This window comes from Python bivittatus, unplaced genomic scaffold, assembly GCF_059951505.1.
Source record: "Python bivittatus isolate LINGU-HERP-01145 unplaced genomic scaffold, Pbiv_v1 ctg000310_np1212, whole genome shotgun sequence".
NCBI lineage: Eukaryota > Metazoa > Chordata > Lepidosauria > Squamata > Pythonidae > Python > Python bivittatus.
Genome location: NW_028277054.1, coordinates 12485882 through 12505043, shown reverse-complemented (window position 1 = coordinate 12505043; position 19162 = coordinate 12485882). Strand labels below are relative to the sequence as shown.

The window sequence follows — 19162 nt, the reverse complement described above, 5'->3', positions numbered from 1 at the left end:
TTTTATCAGATGCAGAGAGTGGCTAGACTGAAGTAGAATTTAAATTGGAAGGAGGTTGGGGGGAAGGGAGGGGAAGATAGGTTGGTTATGCAGATGCTGGTTACATGTGAGACCGATTAACAGTACCTTATTAATTAAGAATTGTAATGCATTAAAAACCCATTGTGTTTGTTGAGACCTTTTGATGTATGTGAGTTCAACTCTTTCTCACTTGATGGCACTGTTAAAGTCCCATTTTTCCAAAGCAGTCACTTTGGGGCCTGCTATGGATTGTTCTGAGAGATTGAAATGCTCTCGTACTTCTTTGTCCTTGAATCCTGATGTCTAACTTGTATCTGTTAATTCTGTTGTGCCAAGTGTGTATGTTTGAGGCGTGTGTTTCGGTTGCCCCTTCACTAGATGCACCAATTATTGTTATGCCGAACTACAGGAAATGATTCTTATCTTTCTTTTGTCTGCTTATTACCCATCTGGACTCGGTTGTGCCCACACTGGATCATTCACTCTTCTGAATAGAGCTGGTGCGCATTTATGTTCTTCTGCATCATGAGTCATACCCACCTCTTTTCTGGCTAGACATCCTGAACTTCCTTTTCTTTCTCCTACGTATACCTCAGTTCTAAATATTTTGAGAGATTTTTCCAAAACCAGGTTTAACAAAGCATGAAAATCAATACTCTGTAGCACATTTAGTGGTCTATAGTGGAAACAGGTTTCTCAGTGTGTGTTACACAGAGGTGTATGTGTGTGTGCATTCATGCATGCATGCGTGCAACAATGGCTCTACACATTGCACAAATCATAATGTAGTTTGTTTGGCTTTAGCTCAGAGTGTTGTTTGAACCAAACCACTGTGATTTGTAAACCACAGTTTATGACTTGGTAAATCATGGAAACCCAGCCTATTTTGTTTTTTCCACAAACGGTGGTTGAGCAAAACCAGTCAACGTGACCTAAAAAGGAATACGCTTTTCAGTAGATGGGCTTGCTCATTGCTCTCTGGGGTCATGAATTTCTTTAACTGGATAGTATGGCTCTCTATGAGACCTCCTCCCAAATCATGCATGGATATGCTGTATAATAGACTGTGGATATTTATTTATATATTGTATTTCTATCTCACCTTTTCTCTTAAGCCAATGAATGCAGGGATCTCCCTCAATTTTAGCCTACAACAGCTGTAAATCAGGCTGTGAGTGACTGCTTTGAAGTCATCCATTGCACTCTGTGACTGAGCAGGGACTCGAACCAGAGTCTCCCTAGTCCAAGTCCAGCCCCTTAACCCAGTTGTTCCTCAATCTCAGCAACTTTAAGATAAGTGGACTTCAACTCCCAGAATTCCTCAGCCAACTGGTTGGGGAATTCAGGGAGTTAAAAGTCTACTACACATCTTAAAGTTGCTGAGATTGAGAAACTCTGCCTTAATCTCTCCATTTGGTCCTAGAACAAGAGGGCTTTAGGTGTGACAGTCTTCTTGTTGAGACTTTTACAACCTTGAGTCACAGCAGGAAACAAAAAATCCAAAAATTCATCATAACAATTTAAAAAAACGATTAAAACTTCAAGTTCCGTCAGTAAAGTCACTATGACATGAAGAGCAAGTAGCACATTTTTTTTCTGCAATGTCAACCTTCCCTTCAAGAGCTGAAATTAAAAACGGGGTCCATACTGTGAAGGGGAATGAATAAAGTAATAAGATAAATAATGATGTAGCTTTTCAACTGAAGTTCTACCTCTTGGGTAGAGTATGTAGGACACATTTGTGGGGCTCATCCAGCATGTCCAGAGGGCTACCCGTGGGACTTCCAGCTATTTTCACCTTTTGTTGCTGGCCAGTTTTTTGAAGTAAAGTGTGTTGACAGTTGCTTCTTGAAGCTGGACACAGAAATGAAGATGTAAGATGGAGAAATGTATTGAATTAATAGCCAAGATCTATTCTGGTAAAAATAGAATGGCTGACAATTAGATAAACTTCTAAAGACAAGCCTGGCCTGTCTTAAGGGCAGAGAAGTTGAACTCCAGGCTACGTCTTCAAGAGCTTAGGGATAACCTTCCAGAGCACAGCCCGCTGATGCCCAAGGTCCATGCTGTGTGATCCATCCAGGTCTCACCTCTCTGTTCCCTAAGTCCCAAGTTCTACATCATCCATTGTTGTACAATGTCACCAGTTTCTAAAATTATTCTGTGTCCTCATTATGTTGATTACTTCCTCAGCACCTGTATATATTAGCTATACAATATGGGGTTTAATTTATGCTAAGCAATTTGTTGGCTAAGTTTATTTTGTAACCTAGTCTTCCCTACCCTGGGTGGAGCCCGGGGAGATCCAGGTTGCAGAACTCTGTACGCAAAGACAGGGAGGAAGCCCTGCAACGTTCTGAGATCATGCTGCTGAACTCTGGTGGAATTTTGGTAGGATGACCTTCGGGCCTTTTTGTTTCAGTTGTTTTACAAAACCTGAAGACCTCCCCAATTTTTGCTGCCCTGCTCCCCAAATGTAACTTTTTGTGCTGGTTTCAGGCTATTATAAGGGTAGGGGCAAAAGGAGAAATGGGAGTGGTTTGCCTTCCAAATATGGGCTTCTGTGATTTCCACCCTTAATGTTGTAAAAAGGAAGGAAGGAAGAAAGAAAAATCATGCTAATGGGGTCATAATAGTTGACCTGCTCCTTCCCAGTGATGTCCTCATGTCAGTTAATGGCTTCCTGTGCCCCTTTGGAAAGTTCAAAATCATGGGCCCCAAGCCCTCAAACATTCCCACTGCTGCTCTAAGAATTATGTAAACAGATTTGCTATGCCCTGAAGCTGTGTATTTATTTTGGCCATCAAGGGCACTTGAGAGAAGCTGAAATCTTGACCTGTTTCAGAATCAGTGGCATCTGTAACAAGCCATGGTGGTATCCAAATGACCACACCATGCAAAGGATGCAACTTAACACTCATGACATATCTGACACAAATACTTAAATTGCATCATTTGCCTCATGATGCACATGTTGTCACTTGCTCCCTGTTGTCCCCCCAAGATGCCCATGATCAGAATATGCTGCACATGTGAAAAACATTTCCCTGTTATATTAATGTGCTACGGTTCTTCAACTGCGTCCATCAGATAGTCCAAGTGCACTGATCAAAATGTGGTATGCGAAATAAGATCCCTTGCTTCTGAGTACAGATTTGTTCAGTTCTAGCCTGTTATTTTCTTCTGTTGATTTTCAGTATATATATATATATATATATATAGCCAGACTGTCAGGTTGCTGGTAGGTTTAATTGTACCAAAGTCATGCCCTGAAATCGCCCTGGAGAACGTGCAGTTCAGGAAGAAGGCATTGGTTACATGGGCAGTCTCCATTTCATTCAATTGCTTGCCATGTAAAACGTCTGTTAGAGCTACCAGCTAATGAAGTTTCAGTGAGAGTGTCTCTGTAACTAGCTATTCACCTGGGCTGGTTGGAAATAGGACCCCAGTGGGGAGGGGCGAGAATGAAACCAGCAGGTAGCTAGCATGGTTTAGGGAAGGGCTTTGCAATACCTGTGGTTTGAGGGTGTGGAGAGAAAGAAGAGTGACATGTAAGCTGATCTTGCAGATCTACACCTGTTCCTGCTCACCTGCTAAGAATTCATTGTGGAAGTGGAGGGTGGAGGGTGATGTTGCAATTCAGCTCCGCACGCACGTGGGACTTTTGTTTCTGACACACAAGGCAGCGACCACAAAAACTTGTACACTTGTCTAACCTGCAGAGCTTTATTACATTAGATTTCTTATGGCAGTGTTGTCCAAACTTGGCCACTTTAAGATGAGTGGACTTCAACTCCCAGAATGACTGGCTGGGGAATTCTGGGAGTTGAAGTCCACTCATCTTAAAGTGGCCAAGTTTGGACAACACTGTCTTATGGGATGGAGGAACATAAATACAGAACAAGGAAAAGCTCCTTGAGAAGGAAGCAGCTCAGATTAGGTAGGGAAGTATATATAAGAATCGTCCTGTCCCAGTTACATCGACCTGTCCCACCCGGTCCGTCAGGAAGGCCACGTTATGGACCCTGTCGACTAGAGAAGTTTGAGTGGCGGGGTCTAGGAGAGGAGCCTTTTCTGCTCTTGCCCCTGCCCTGTGGAACGTCTTGCCCCCTGAGGTGAGATTGGCCCCCACTCTTTTGGCCTTCCGGAAGAACATTAAGACGCGGCTCTGGCAACTAGCACAGGGATCACATTTGGTTGGTGGCTTGAAGACGCGCTCTCCGCCTTTTAACTTGTATAGTTTTGTACAGATTTTTATTGCTTTGATTGCTTTTTTACTTGTAAGCCACCTAGAGTCACTTGTACAGTGAGATGGGCGGCGCATAAATTTGATTAATAAAATAAATAAATAAATACATGTTGCAGGTGAAAGAAAACTCAAGAGATAGCAATCCCTCCCATGTTCAGTCTTAAGACTCTGAGTCTTGAACCATAAAACAACTTGTTTGCCTTTGGCTTAGCACACGGTGCAAACCCAGTCATTGTGGGTTGTAAACCATGCTTGTTGCTTGAAACAATGTGGATTATTTAACAAATCATAGTTAAAACAAACCATAGTTTAATGCTATGTTTGAAACAGCCTGCAACTAAATGCAGAGTCCATGGCTTCAACATAACTTTTTCCTCATCCTGACCCCACAATTCATGAGTAACTTTGGAGAGGACACAGAGACTTGAGATTATGTATGTCTGATAGGAAGTCATCTCAGAAAACTTCCCAGTACTGAAAGTACTACTTCACTGAGATAAACACGAACAGCTTGAATGTATGAATGCATGAAAAGGTGCTTAGGGTTGACTTGATAGGTTCAGAATGAACAGTATCTATCTTTGTTTGATAAGTTTTTATTTTGGCCTTTTTTATATGAAAGGGTAATGAGAAGCTTTGCTTTTATCTTCAGAAAGTGCCCTCTGCCCACATTAGCATTTTTGAATTGTAACTGGACAACCTGTCCTGTCTAGCAAAACCACTTCTTGTTATATTCAGGATTGGTCTGCGAGGCAGGTAAAGACGCAAGTCTTACAAATTTCCAAGGTGAATTGCCCTTCCCCGGCACGTTCCGCCTGGTTCACATTTATAGGAGCTGCTTGTTTATCTGATATTTGTAAGACAACCAAAGAGTTTGTAGCAATTTGTACAAAGACAGCAACGTGAGAGAGGAAAGAAGAAAGAAACTGACATCTTTGTTCATTGCATAAACATGCTTAGACAGGTTGTTGTTGTTGATCATTGTGTGAAGTCAGAAACCTAGCCTGTGAAATAATGGGCAGAAATCCAGCATTCAGTGTGTAGGTGTAATAGCAATCTAAAATTGCTCTTCCCCTCTTTTCAAATGTAGGTTGATTTTCCTCCAGATGTATTGTTGGGGGAAATGGGGTCAAAAAAGAACAGCATCATAAGGCTGTCCCATAGCATGAATGGCTTGTACCAGATTCAAACTTAATACCTTTGTTTGTATATTTAATGTATTTGTATCTTGCCTTGGGTGGAGTGGGGGGAATAAAAGCTTCACAAGATGATTCAGTGTTAATAAAACACACTCAACTGGAAATCTTAGTTTAGGGCAAAGAATGAAACATTACATCAGTAAAGGTGACGCAGCTCGTTAGTAAATGATGTAGGTATGCAGAGCAATTAGTTAGCAGCCAAGCTGTTAAAAGGGCTTTTTAACAATCTTGGTGACTGAACAATTTTGCTGATGTCTGCCCCACTTCTGTGAATAAGTGCCTAACATATTAGCTTCTTGCGCATGTCTTAGAAAGGTCCTATGTTTGCAGAGCTGGGTCCCTTTCTAGATTCATCCTATGATAAAGATTTTCATTTCCATCCAATGTAATGGGTATCTCTCTGTTTCCTTCTAGCTGAATTATCTCAGGTGATTAACAGTGGCACACCGTTGTTGAAGCCTTCTCCACCTCTGCCTCCCAAGAGGGGCATCCCTCTGAATGCATCTTCCTTCCTAGAATCGGCCACTGCTCCCAAATCCCCTAATGAGAGGATCATGTCATCATCCTATCCTTCCTCGCTACCTCCACACATGATCTCAACTCTCCCTCCGGCTGTTCCTTCACTCCCCCTGTCTTCTCACATTCCATCAGAACCCCCCAACGTTCCATTGCCTATCCCCCTCTATGGGGCAGAGCCTCCCTTTCCCACCGAACTGCGGATGGAGAGTCAACAAGAAGGTCTTTCGGTGCTGGATCCAGCCAAAAGAGCGGCCGAGCAGGGGTTTGGAGAACCTCAAGGGCTTCCTCGTTTGTCCCAGGTCCCGCTGCACATCCGCATCCAGCAGGCATTGAGTAGCCCCCTGCCAGCCACCCCACCTGCTGAAGGCTCACACCGGGCTCACTCACTGCTCTTTGAGAGCGAAGGCTGCTGCGAGGATAATGGAACAGTAGGCAGGACGAGATCTCTGCCTGTTACCATCGAGCTGTTGAAAGTGTGAGTCACGTTTTGGTTTGCTGGTCAGAAGCTGGGTGCGGTCAGATCAGTCTCCTTTTTTTGCATTTGCTCCCAAGTGCAGACCTTTAAAAAAAAAATAGTGATAGATGCCCACCAGCTAAATTTATTTAAACGGTATATAAGAATGTTCTCAACTGAGATTGATTACTGTGCTGCTCCTCATCAAGCTGATACTTAGTGAAAATACATTGTGAAGATACTGGGTATACTTTGTGAAAAGTTGGCATTAAGGTAACCTTCCCTGAGACCAACAGCTCTGCTGTCTGGAAATGATTAATGGTGTAATTCAGCAGATCCAGGGTACTAGACTGGAGAAGGAGATCTAATGGTTGATTTGTTGGCTGGGGTCATGCAATATGCTTAACCCTAAACTTTGGTAAATAAAAAACAATGGCTGTCTTCATGTAATATGCTGTAGCTAAACAAAGAAGCCATATCATGGCTTAACAGGATGACCAGATTCATACCATGGGCTAAGGCCGGGGCTGAGTCCCACAGCACACTAAGCCACAAACTACCCACTCTCCTTTTATCCTGGTCTTCTGCATAGTGAGAACCGAATCACTAAAAATCTAAGCTGAGAGAATTGTGCTGCGCAAAGATTGTGACGTAACCAATATTGACCCGTTTTGCATTTTAATTTTCGTAGGAGGGCAGACAGGGATTAGGGCTATTGTCAGTTGATATGCGTGTGCAAGATTGGTTGCCAAATGCTTGCTAATAAATTTTTACCTGAAGGAGGAGAGGAAGGAAAGACAGCCGTTGACTGAAGATGTGGTGGATGGAAAGGAAGAGGAGTAGATATCTACCTAAAGTGCCTTTTGAAATATCCATATTGCCCCAATTGAATGAGATGAAGGGAATGGCTGAAGTAGTCTGTTTGTTTATTTTATTTGTTATTTATTTATTTGATTTCTATAGCCACCCATCTCAACAAGTGACTATACTGGAGGGTGAGAATTTTCCCCCCAGGATTCATGTATCCAGATGAGGTAGAGACTGGATGTCACGGGTAGATGGGGGCAGAATAAAGTAAATAGTGTTTGTTACCCCCCCCCCAAAAAACCACTACCTGTAATGCTCTGTGAGAATAACCCTGGGAGACAGGAGGAGGAAGAGCCGCAGCCAGGGCAATGCTCAGGCGAGAGATATCTCAGCCCACGGAAGGAAAGGAGGTGCGGGAAGCATCTCAGAAGGGACCCTCCCTGGTTTTCTGGAGAGTAAAAGGGAAGGAGGGGAGAAGCGCTTTCAGACTTGAAGATTCTATTACTGTAACCTTACAATAAAGATAGTGTTAGTGCTCATGGCTTTGGTTTCCTGTCTGGACTACCTTGAAGGGCTGCTAATACCACGCTTAGATTCTCTTCTCTTGGTAATTTGCTTGGGGAAAAAAATTTCATTTCCTTAAATGAGAGGATTTTTCCAGTCCAGGTAGCAGACAATGGGGGCATAATCTGACTGGGACTTTGGCACGAGGGAGTGTTTCTGTTGGGTTCCTAGTACATACGCTGCTCCTGTGCCTTCACTGTTACTGGCTGAGAAAGGACCCTTTCCTTTCAGGAGAGAATTAAAAACAAGCAAATGTCATCTTCTGATTCTCCAGATCAAACATTTTCCAATCTATTGCACTTTGTTACTGTTGGGATTATGGCTCCTAGAATTCAACTCAGAATGGCTAAAAGGAATCTGGAATTTGTAGTCCCAGATCTTTCTTGTGGGGGGAAGTCTCCTTTTGATGTTTGTAATAATTCGCATCTGCTATGCCTGAGATATATTATGCTACCATGCAGCCCATCCACGGGTCCTTTTATTTATATTTATATTTATTTATTTATTTAAAATCTGGACACTGCCCATCTCACGAGGAAGTGACTCTAGCAATTTTGCTTTGCTTCTAGAGCTCCTTCAGAACCTCTGAAAAGGCAATTAATACATGTAATAATAATAATAATAATAATAATAGTTATTATATAATATGAATAATTGTATGCCTTTGCTTGTTAGTCCAGACGATGAAGAAGAAGAGGAAGATGGCTCAGGAGATACATGTCCTTCCAATCACCATGTTTACATTGGAGAGACCCCAATGGTTGCAGTTATTCCCAGGCTCATACTGCAGACTGTGCAGGATGAAGAAGAGGGACCAAGTGATTCGGATTCGGAGGGACCCATTTTGTACAAGGAGGAGGAGGAGGAGGAGGAGGAAGATGAAGATGAAAGCCACAACAGTAAGGATCTCCTCTTCCCTGCCCTTAGGATCACATTTGCTCTACTTAGGATCATAGACTGGCTGAGAACAACAACAAAAAGTGTGACCATAGTTGAACATTTTTTGCCCCAAGTAATACATCCATCATCCTTAATCTCATACTGTGTATCATGAATGTAGAACTGGAACAGAATCTAAAGGGTTGGGCAAAATTGGTTGTAATTAGTTACACAATTTTTGTACAGGTTTTTCTTCTGGATGTACATTGTTCTTTTTTTATTTTGGTTTTTGATATTTTTAAACGTTATACACTCCCAAAGACTTTATGGAGTTGGGCGGCTCTCTAAATTTGATCAAGAAATACATCAATCACTTTTGATTGTCTTGTGACTATTCATTGTCTTGTTTTCACTAGCGGCCCTGGCCAATAAAGTCAAGAGGAAAGACACCTTGGCTATAAAATTGGGAAACATGGCTCCATGGCAGGAATTACCAAAAGAGAGCACTTTTCCTCGGAAGAGCAAGGAAGAATGGAATGAAATCCGACAGCAGATTGGGACAACGCTAATCAGGTAGGAAGGGCTAAAGGACAGTAAAAGCAAGCCTTTGGCTTACTTGTAACATGCTCTTAAGAGTTTGGGGACTATCCCCAAAGATTATGAGGGTGTTTGCTAACCAGACAGTGTTCTCAATTTTAAAGGTACACAGTCCCATTATCTGTTTAGGTCCTGGCAGTCTTATGAACAGATCTTCGATCTACACAGGCAGCTAAAGACATTTATCTTTAAACAGAATTATTCATAGGCACCACAGTTTCTGCAAAGCCATAAAATTCCCATGGATCTCTTCAGGGGAAGGGTAATTCTTCTTTAATAAGATATCAACTTATACATGCAATCAAACGTGGAAAATGGAGTCTTAATCTGGACCATGGATTGAAATCCTGGAATACAACTGGGGTTAAAATTCTTGATGTAGATATACTGTTTTAATGTCCTCTATTTTTTTTTTTAATAATGGAGTGGACAGCAAGTAGATGGGGATCAGGTGATGGATTTCTATAGGTTGGCAAGGGTTTTGTGCCCTCCATGTGTTTGACCATAGCAACCAGAATAAAATACGTTCTGCTTGCTTTTCTTTCTAAATTAGGCTGTTGAATGTTTGTATGAAAAGACTATAAATTCATTTCTGCTGATGTAAGGAAATTGGACTCTGATTCTGAACTTGAAGGGTTCACACTCCACCAGCTCTGGCTGATAGACTATGAGGCCCCAGGTTTTTTTCCAGCAGATCTTGCACACCTGGAGTCTGCCTGGCCCTTCTACAGTATTTCGCATCATTACAGGGGAAAACTTTTCACCAGAGGGGTATTTGATAGGGCTGCACAGGACTTCGGATTCAAGAGCAAAAAGCTGGCTTGGAGCAGGAGTGGGCTCATGTAATCCCCGTCCGTAGCCCCTTAAAGCAGCCACGCCTTTCCCAGGCATCCTGCAGTGACCCCTACAGCCCCCTTGCAATCCCAGGAAAAGGCCAGCTGGATTTAAAGAGCTGCATACCAGTGCTGTGTTCATGCCCCTGTACTTCCTGAAACACCATTTTGCCTTCGAAGCCAAACGGCCATCTTAAAAAAAGAGGTCATTTGTATTAGGACCATCGCGAAGCTTGCTTTGGTGTGCTTGCCCCAGAGCAATGCCATTGCCTAAAACGCTGTTTTTTCTTTTAAAAAATAAAAAGGCGATTGAGCCAGAGACCAACGGCAGAAGAACTGGAGCAAAGGAATATACTTCAGCGTAAGTAACGGCAACTCAAGACTCCCCTTGTTGCTCATCTACCAGGTAGTTGACACTCTGGTTGTATCGCTTTATAGTGCTGTACGTGTGAGCTATTCTCTTGGACGGCTGCTCTAAGTGGAGGTCAGAAGCCAGTGGCGTCCGTGAGGGAATAAGGGGGCAGGATGATAAAAACAGTGCTGTGCATCTTGTACGTGCATCATGTCATAAACACACTTTTGGTACATGCATCATGGCATCCACGCATGTAACATGATGCTGCAACATGGCATCTGCCATTTTGATAAAGGCATCCGGAACCTGCTGATGCCCAAGGCAAAAGCTCTGCTTGTTCTGTACTTATGACTTGCATAGAAACATTTGTTTTGATTTATCGGCAATTCAGAGCTGTGGTGGGTGAACCAGACTATAACTGCATGGCGCTGAGTGGAGTGTATAGAAATACCAGTAATAAATAACCAGCAATAAATAAATGAATGAATAGAGTGGCCGGGGCATCTTTTGGGGGAAAGGGAGGGAGGGAGGGAGGGAGGGAGGGAGGGAGGAAGGAAGGAAGGAAGGAAGGAAGGAAGGAAGGAAGGAAGGAAGGAAGGAAGGAAGGAAGGAAAACACCTTTGGGTCTATCTGGAAGGGAGTTTTCTTTCCAAATGCTGGTTCATTTTTGCTTCTTAGGAAGTTGCAGGAAGAAAAATTGCTTCTTTATAAGAGAAGCAAGGAACCCTTTTGCTAGAAAGAGTTGCATTAGGTATTGTTGCATGAGATTTCTGCAGTTTCATGACATTTCAGCTATTGTATTGTTTTCTTTAAAAAAATTAATTGAAGGAGTCTGGAGGCATCATTTTAGGGATGGTAGACTCCATAATGGCCATGATCATCATGCTTGGTAGGCTAGGATGGGCAGTGAGTTAATACAATTCTCATTATGGACCTGAAAATTGCTAAACCTGGCAGGTAGAAGAGGAAGATAACCAAATCCAGGAATTGCTACATAGGGAGAAAGAATTCTGGAGAGAAATCCTACACTTCTTCCAAAATGAAGTTCTGTTAATTGCTCAAGGCTATTCTGCTTTAAGACAGCCTGACAGCACCTTTTCCAGCTAATAAATTTTATTAAAAGATAGAAGACTACTGCTCACAAAAACTTATGCCTTTTAATAACATTTGTTAGTCTTGAAAGGAGCTACCAGACTCCTCCTGATTGTCCAAATACTTTATGCAAGAAAGAAGATATTCTAAGAAACAACAATAAACCCATCTCTCAATGAGTTTTGCATTGATGAGGAAGGCTTGGCTTCCCCCACCATCCCTACCTAACCTCAGAGGGAAAGAATACACGTAACAGGAGTTTCATGGAAGTTTTAAGGAGAAGGGAAGGTTACAGGTGGACATGTTGTATAAGTCATTCAGGATTCTTTAGGGCAAAATGCAACTTCTTAAATTGTCTTCAAGTATAACTTTGATGAAGATTTTCAGTACAGGAATAATACAATCCTTGCGTGTGTCCCCAATTTTTTTTTTTTTTTGGTTAAGAATCACTTGTGCACTGGCTGCAGTTTCTGAAGTGTCTTCAAAATCAGTTCTGTGTAGAAAATATTGTATTGGTTCTAACCAAGGTCTGCCAGGCCAGGCACAACAGGAGCCAAACTTTGTTGGTCTCCTCTAATAAAATTGATTAGAAGACTTTTGATAAGATCATTGCAAGCTGGGAATGAATAACCTGAAAAAAAAGTAGATCCTAAAACATTCGCTTTTTAGACAGAAAATTTACTGTGACTTTTAGTGGGAGTAAATGCATGTCTATACATATGTGACATATTTATGTGTTGTGAAATCCCCCCCAGCACAATTCCTAATACCTCCTGTGCACAAGACTAATCTTTATGGAAACCATTTGCTCAACGTGTGTACACACGTGTATAATTATATTCTGAGACTTTATTTAATCATAGTCCACATGAAACCAAGTTGGAAGGAGATTTTAGTATCTTGATATATTTTTTTCCCTCCTATTTGGCAGCAAAAAATGAGGCTGATCGGCAGGCTGAGAAGAGGGAGATAAAACGGAGGCTCACCCGAAAGGTATTGAAATACTGTGGATGTTCTTCCCGTTTGCCAGAGCTCTCTGTAGGTGGTGACCTCTGGAAGCATGCTGCAAGCGGGTGAGGTGTTGCAGGGTTTACTCAGAGTCTCTGTCCAGGAATATGGACAGAGCTTTGGAATCTGGCATGCTGGAGGTCAGCAGGTTATGGCCAAGTCTGTGCTCTAAATTAAAAAGATAGGAAAAACTCAAGATTAATGGTCTGACTCCATTCTGGCTGTATACACTTATTTTGGTGTTTCCATCCTTCACCTTAACCCAGTGTTTCTCAACCTTGGCAGATTGAAGATGTGTGGACTTCAACTCCCAGAATTTCCCCAGCCAGCATGCTGGCTGGGGAATTCTGGGAGGTGAAGTCCACACATCTTCAATCTGCCAAGATTGAGAGGGATTTAACCCAACACCTGTTTTGAATTCTTTGCAAAGATGGGAATGCAATTAAGCGTGAGCCCCAAATGGGATCTTGGACCGGGCATATAAAGTGCATTCCCCAAAGTTTCTCTGTTTCTTTCCCTGTCTTTCTGGCCTTAACCATCTCAAGTGTTAGACTTCCAAAACTCTGAAATGAGGCTTTGCTAAATATATCTCAGCTTTCCTCAAACCGGCACCCTCCAGAAGCATGGGGACTGCCGCTTCCAGAATTCCCAGCCAGCCTGTAGTCCCAATACATCTGAAGGCTGCTGGCTTGAGGAAGACCGAGAAAGGTTTAGCAAAGGCTTATTTTGAAAGTCTAACACTTGAGACTGTTAAGGTCAGAAGGAGGTGGAAGCACATGGAGGTAAGTGACCCTCTTGCCTTATTATTGCAGCACTGCTATGTGCACTAGTACTAGCTAGTCACTACCATGTGAGGATGATGGGCTGTGGCATACTCATGACTTTCAAGTTAAGTCTTTGCAACTTGGTCTTGCAAAACTGTTATCGTAAGAGTTTGCAGAGGACAGTTGCACACAAGCATTTCTGCCTTTCTGAGTCGCTGCCCCAGTGCCGTGCCCAGGGGTCTCCTGTCACAGTAGGAAGGGTGACGTTGCACAGATATCAGGGCCTTGTTAGGACTCACTTTGACTTGCCTAGCAGAGGATCAAGCGACGATTTTATTACATAGACCTTCTCTCTCTGCCTTTTAGCTTAGCCAAAGGCCTACTGTGGCTGAACTGCAGGCCAGAAAGATCCTGAGGTTTAATGAATATGTGGAGGTAACAGATGCCCATGACTATGACAGGAGAGCAGACAAGCCGTGGACAAAACTCACTCCTGCTGACAAGGTAAGGAGGAGAGGGCTCTCTGCTCAGCCTCCCTTCCTCCCTCTCCTCAGGTTTTAATACAGTCCTGCTTTGGCTGTGTTCATGCCATTCAGGGTCCAGCCTGGCCAGCTTGATGATTAAATAATTCATTGTTAAAGAGGCTGTCCAACTCTAAACAACACTGGGCAGCTTACAGTTAAAAAATAATGAGGAACCATAAAACCAAGCAAAGAAGAACCACATGCATACAATATACAACAACACCACCACCTCCAGACGGGTTCAATGCCCATGCTATTCCCAGGCCTGGGAGAACACCCAAGTCTTCAAAGACTGTTGGAATATCATCCTGAGGAGCCATATGGATCTCTTGGAGGATGGTATTCCAGAGGGCAGGTGCCCCAACAAGGAAAGTTGCTTCCTGGATCCCAATAAATGGCACTGCTTAATCAAAGAGACCCAGGGCGAATCCACTCTGCCTGATATCACTGGAGGGGCAGACACTATCAAGAGATAGGCAGTCCCTTAAATAGCCAGGCCTTTATCGGTGATAACCAGCACCTTGAATTGCAACCAGAAGCAATCTGGCTTATACAATCCATTGAACCCTTCCCTTCCCTTCCCTTCCCTTCCCTTCCCTTCCCTTCCCTTCCCTTCCCTTCCCTTCCCTTCCCTTCCCTTCCCTTCCCTTCCCTTCCCTTCCCTTCCCTTCCCTTCCCTTCCCTATTTCTTTCTTTGTACTTTTTCTTCACTTGTTACTTTCCTTTCCTTATTTTTCTCTTTCAAAATTTGTATTGTTTTTATTCTTTTAATTTTTTAAAATAAAAGCTATATCCCAACCCCCCCACAATTAATTGATCTCCCAAAACAGGCTGAGCCACCCCCAGAACACAGTTGATAGTCATTTAACTTAGCTTGCTCTGTAAGTATAGCTACTAGGTTTATAAGTGATCTAGTTAACCACGTTTTGTGAACACAAGCGCTGAGCCTTGTTCCACCACCTTCAGTTCTTTGAAAGTGTCCTGCACTCTCAGATGACCCCACTTTTTGTCCCTAGCTGCCTTTTTGTTCCCAGGACTGTTTTCAAAACCAGACCTATTTTTTAATAGCCTTTGATGCAATCCTGTAATCCTTTACCCTAATGAAGTCCAAGCATGAATCAGAGAAAAAAGTGTACCTTTTCTGTCATCGTTTTTGTTGTTGTTGTTGTGGTATTGCAGTTTTTCCTTTCCATTGGTTTTAGAGTATCAGCTTTGCAGACTTAGTACACTGTAAAGCATCATTCACATTGGGGATGGGAAATCTGAGTCTCCCCAAACGTTTCTAAACTCTACAACTACCCACAACCCCAGTGAGTGTAGCCAGTGATGAAGGGTTGGATCTTGGTGTTCAGACAGCAATATTTGGAGGACCCAAAGTTCTTTATTCTTAATATATATCTTTGTTGCTATGTTAATATTACTAGCATGGCTAAAAAAAGATTTTTATCCTCTTGCTCGCCTCCGCGGAGTATCAAGAGCCTTCTCCCCACCCGCTTCCTTTCTTGCTGCATCTCATGATCCTCCCTACCAGATACCCACCCGCTCCTGCAGGCTGACACTTCCTGAGCTAGACCAAAAAGGGGGAACTGACTGCTATTGTGGCCATAAAAAGCTGTGTGCGTGTGCGTGCATGGGAGTGTGTCTTTCTCTGTGTGTGTACACATACACAGATGCATGCATGTATATTACATACCTAATAAATTCAGGAGGATTGATAGGTCACATTAAAAAAACACCCTGGGAGTCCTAAACTGGCATAAATTCAGCTTTTTCTGCCAGCTGCTCTCCTCTCATCTTGCATAGGGTTCCCTCTAAGCTCCAATCTAGTCCCAGTTGTGCCTCTTCTTGACCTGGTTCTGGTTATTTGTGACGCAGTGCCCAACAGATCTTGGAAATGGGGGTGGGGAGGTGTTCAAGGCAGCTAAGGGCAGGAGCAGGCCTTTACAGAAGAGAGTCTTGAATTCAGGGTAGAGGGGAAGTGTGAGAAAGGGATCCGGGCTGCCTTAATTACATTAGGTGTACGTTGTGCAGAGGAATTACTTCGGTAAGCTTTCAAGATTCTATAACATTATCCTACTAGTGCTAAAGATCTTTCTAGAAATCCAAGGGGTGGTTTCCTGAGCTTCCAGCCTCGCAGGCTTGATCTTATTAAACAGCGACACTCGAAAAGGAAACACCACACAATGGCTAAAGAGGGTTAGGGTAAAATGGAATTTAGGCAGAGACGGGCGGCTGGCTCTCCCGCTGGACTGGTTTGATAGCGCCCAACGGCCGTTAACGTTCGCAGCTGATAGGATTTCTCTGCCCTTTTATATAGGCTGCCATCCGGAAGGAGCTGAACGAGTTCAAGAGCTCTGAGATGGAAGTGCACGAAGAGAGCAAGCAGTTCACTCGGTAGGTTGAGAGAGGGTTGCTCACGTGGATTCCCTGCCCGTAGCAGGAGGGTCCGGTCCACGCCACACGATGTGCAGAGTTTAGCTTCTGACCTGCCGCTGCTCCCTTATATTTACGATGTTGTGCTGCAAGCTGAGCCTGCCGCAGGGCATGCCACACGGGTAGCTGCAATCAACCCGACCTAGTTTTTGCAGATTTATTTGGAAGTAGGCCGGGAAGATTGTTTTAAACTGTTGTTTTCGTCATGTGCACTTTGTGAATAGTCAGCGCCACCTAGCATTGAGAACCTCCCCTCTTGCAGGACACATAAACATAGAAGTTGATCTGAATGTTCCCATCCCCCAAATGCTCTCTGATTCTTTAAACCTGTCTTGCAGGTATCATCGACCCTGAGCTTTTTTTTGTTTAAAAATCAACAACAACAAGAAGCACGACCAGTACGCTGGAGGAGAAGAGGACTAGCGGTGTTTGTCATTTCCTTTCTCACAAGTTGAAGAGGAATCTTGAGGCTTGTTTGAGATTAGCCTTCATTCACATATCCAGAAGGAAAGCTTCTCTTCGTCAGGAAATGGGCAAGCGATAGGAAGGCCCTTGTCCATAAGTTAGCATTTCATTGAAAGGAATTTGTCTCAAGTGCCATGAGATCACAGTGGGGCAAGCAACAAACAAAAGCATTATACCTCAGATATATGGCAATACAAATGGGTAATGCCCCTCGGTTCCTTATCTTCTGCCTAATTCTGAACCCTTTAATACCCCTTTCTCAAAGAAAAGGGAGACTACCAGAGCAGACTTCGGAGCTAATGAGTGAGAAGTGTGCACGTACCTATAGTTTGCTGTATCCAGAAGAAACTTTAACTGACACATTACTGGAGATTTGGGGAAGGTGCTTATGGTTTTTTTGGGGGGAGTTACTAATTTGCAGAATCACTACTGACCAATCGTACCTTGTCTAGCAGACGAATTGTTGAGCTGTAACATGGCACATGCTGCATCTTGAGGGAAAAAAAAGTTTTAACATTTTTTATAATGGACAGCAAGAAGCTCCCTTCATCACTCAAATTTGCTATAAAGCTAAGAGACCTAATTTTCTGTGGGGAGGGGATGCACCTTTAAGCCTGTTTAACAGGAACTGCAAAGCCTGAAATGAGTTGCCTTCAAGAAGCAGGTGACGTGGAATATACTGTATTTTTTAAAATTGTGACTTCTTTTTTTAAAGCCGCTTCCTAAAACTAGAGTGGAACTTGCCTTTTCTTAGATTTGTAGCAGAACATACTGAAATGTAATAATTTGAAAAGGGCTTAAACCCAACTCGTAAGGAAAGGAAAGGAAAAGAAAAGAAAAGAAAAAAGAAAAGAAAAGATGGCATGGCATGGCATGGCATGGCATGGCATGGCATGGCATGAATAGATTTTATGGAATGGTTCTGAATGGTATCACATCTGAGATGCATGTTCTATGATGTTGGAGTGAGAAGATGGGGAAAAAATATGAAGGGGGGATTTGGACATGAATTAGATGTTGGTTCTGTGTTTGAGCATTGGTTTGGCAGCACATCTCTTCACACATCTGTAAAAGGTCACATGTGTAGAAGCTTGTAGATGCATGTAGGCTGAGGCTGATATGCTGTCTATTGCTCTGCTTCCCATCCCAGAAGAAGACCTTTATTCTGCTGCTACTTTTGCGATTACCAACCTTTCTGGGAGGAGGAGGACCAGATGCAAGAGGGCAGGGTTCAGATATCTTAAAACTGGTGTGCAGAAGAAGGTATTTCAGCAGCCACATCAGTTGGGTCCAATCTTCTTGAATAAAGCCCCTTAAATTAGTTAGCTCTGACTTCGGGGCTGTTGATTTCAGTGGTGATTAAGGGCAGCAAATGGCTTAGTCTGGATCCAACCTGTTCTTAACTTCTCACACAGACGAGGTAAACTTATGCATCCTGGAATTCATTCTCTCCAATAACTGGTCCTCCTGTTGGCGAGCCTAGGGGAACGCCTTCACGCTCCACACTCTCATTCCAGCCAATGCCAGTTGCCCTTCTGGTGTTCCTGTGAAGGGAGGAGAATGTGGCCTTGTCCTTGTAAGGAGCAGTTTTTCTTAACGATGCAAGGAGAAAAGCTTTTGGTGTGGATTGGGGGATAAGTGCCAGTGTACTCTTGATTTGAGCAGTTTTTTTCACGATGTATAAAATCTCCATTAAGGAAATCATTGTGTTGTCTTCCTATCAACAAGATTTTATGAAATAAATTTTTTTAGGAAAAAAAACCCTCCTTTTCGCTATGTTTCTTCCCACCACCATAATGGATTTGAATTTCGTATGAATATGTAAGGAGCTTCTGCTTCCAGAGTGAGAGTGATTCAGCATCTCTACAGGTAGCTAGGAAGTAGGAGCATGCGTCGTTCAACCACTTCTTTTATTGACATACCGTATTTGCAACCTCTGTTTCAAAATCTAAGGAGCTTTTCGTGTTCCCAATGATTTCAGTGTACTCTTTTTGCGTTCTTCAAAACCTCATTCGCTTAATGAAGTGCCCAGTGATTTAGGGTAGATGGTAACAAAACATTCTACATTTATTAATAGTTTAGCTGGCTTCTGCAGGCAAAGTTCCTGAAGTTATCAATAGTAGTTATTTCACTGAAGCTGTAAGTGAACTTCCACCAAATGCACATTCAAAGGATTGGGGGGGTGGGGGGACCCAGTGGGGTTGGTGCAAGGATCTCACTGATGTGGTTCATACACAGTGGTAAGACATGGTTTCCTTTGTTTTGGCATAGTTCATTGCACGGACTTCGTGGTGTATTGCTCTAAATCCGTGTTTCTCCACCTTGGCAACTTGAAGATGTGTGGACTTCAACTCCCAGAATTCCCAGCATTCCGTTTTCAATATGTTCAATATGTTGAA

At 43.0% G+C, this 19162-nt stretch overlaps 1 protein-coding gene across 7 annotated transcripts in view; it reads left to right on the top strand.

The window, feature by feature from the left end:
* The window catches only part of PHACTR4 (phosphatase and actin regulator 4), a 75646-nt gene extending 57135 nt beyond the window's left edge, over window positions 1-18511 (top strand). For all 7 annotated transcript variants that reach the window (XM_088140131.1, XM_088140130.1, XM_088140135.1 and 4 more), the window contains 8 exons: window positions 5884-6463; window positions 8489-8712; window positions 9109-9265; window positions 10428-10483; window positions 12501-12562; window positions 13708-13845; window positions 16183-16259; window positions 16637-18511. In XM_088140131.1, the coding sequence (XP_087996257.1) occupies window positions 5884-6463; window positions 8489-8712; window positions 9109-9265; window positions 10428-10483; window positions 12501-12562; window positions 13708-13845; window positions 16183-16259; window positions 16637-16652 (1310 nt within the window). In that variant the 3' untranslated portion in view covers window positions 16653-18511. The remainder of the gene's footprint in view (window positions 1-5883; window positions 6464-8488; window positions 8713-9108; window positions 9266-10427; window positions 10484-12500; window positions 12563-13707; window positions 13846-16182; window positions 16260-16636) is intronic.
* Window positions 18512-19162: the final 651 nt, after the last annotated feature.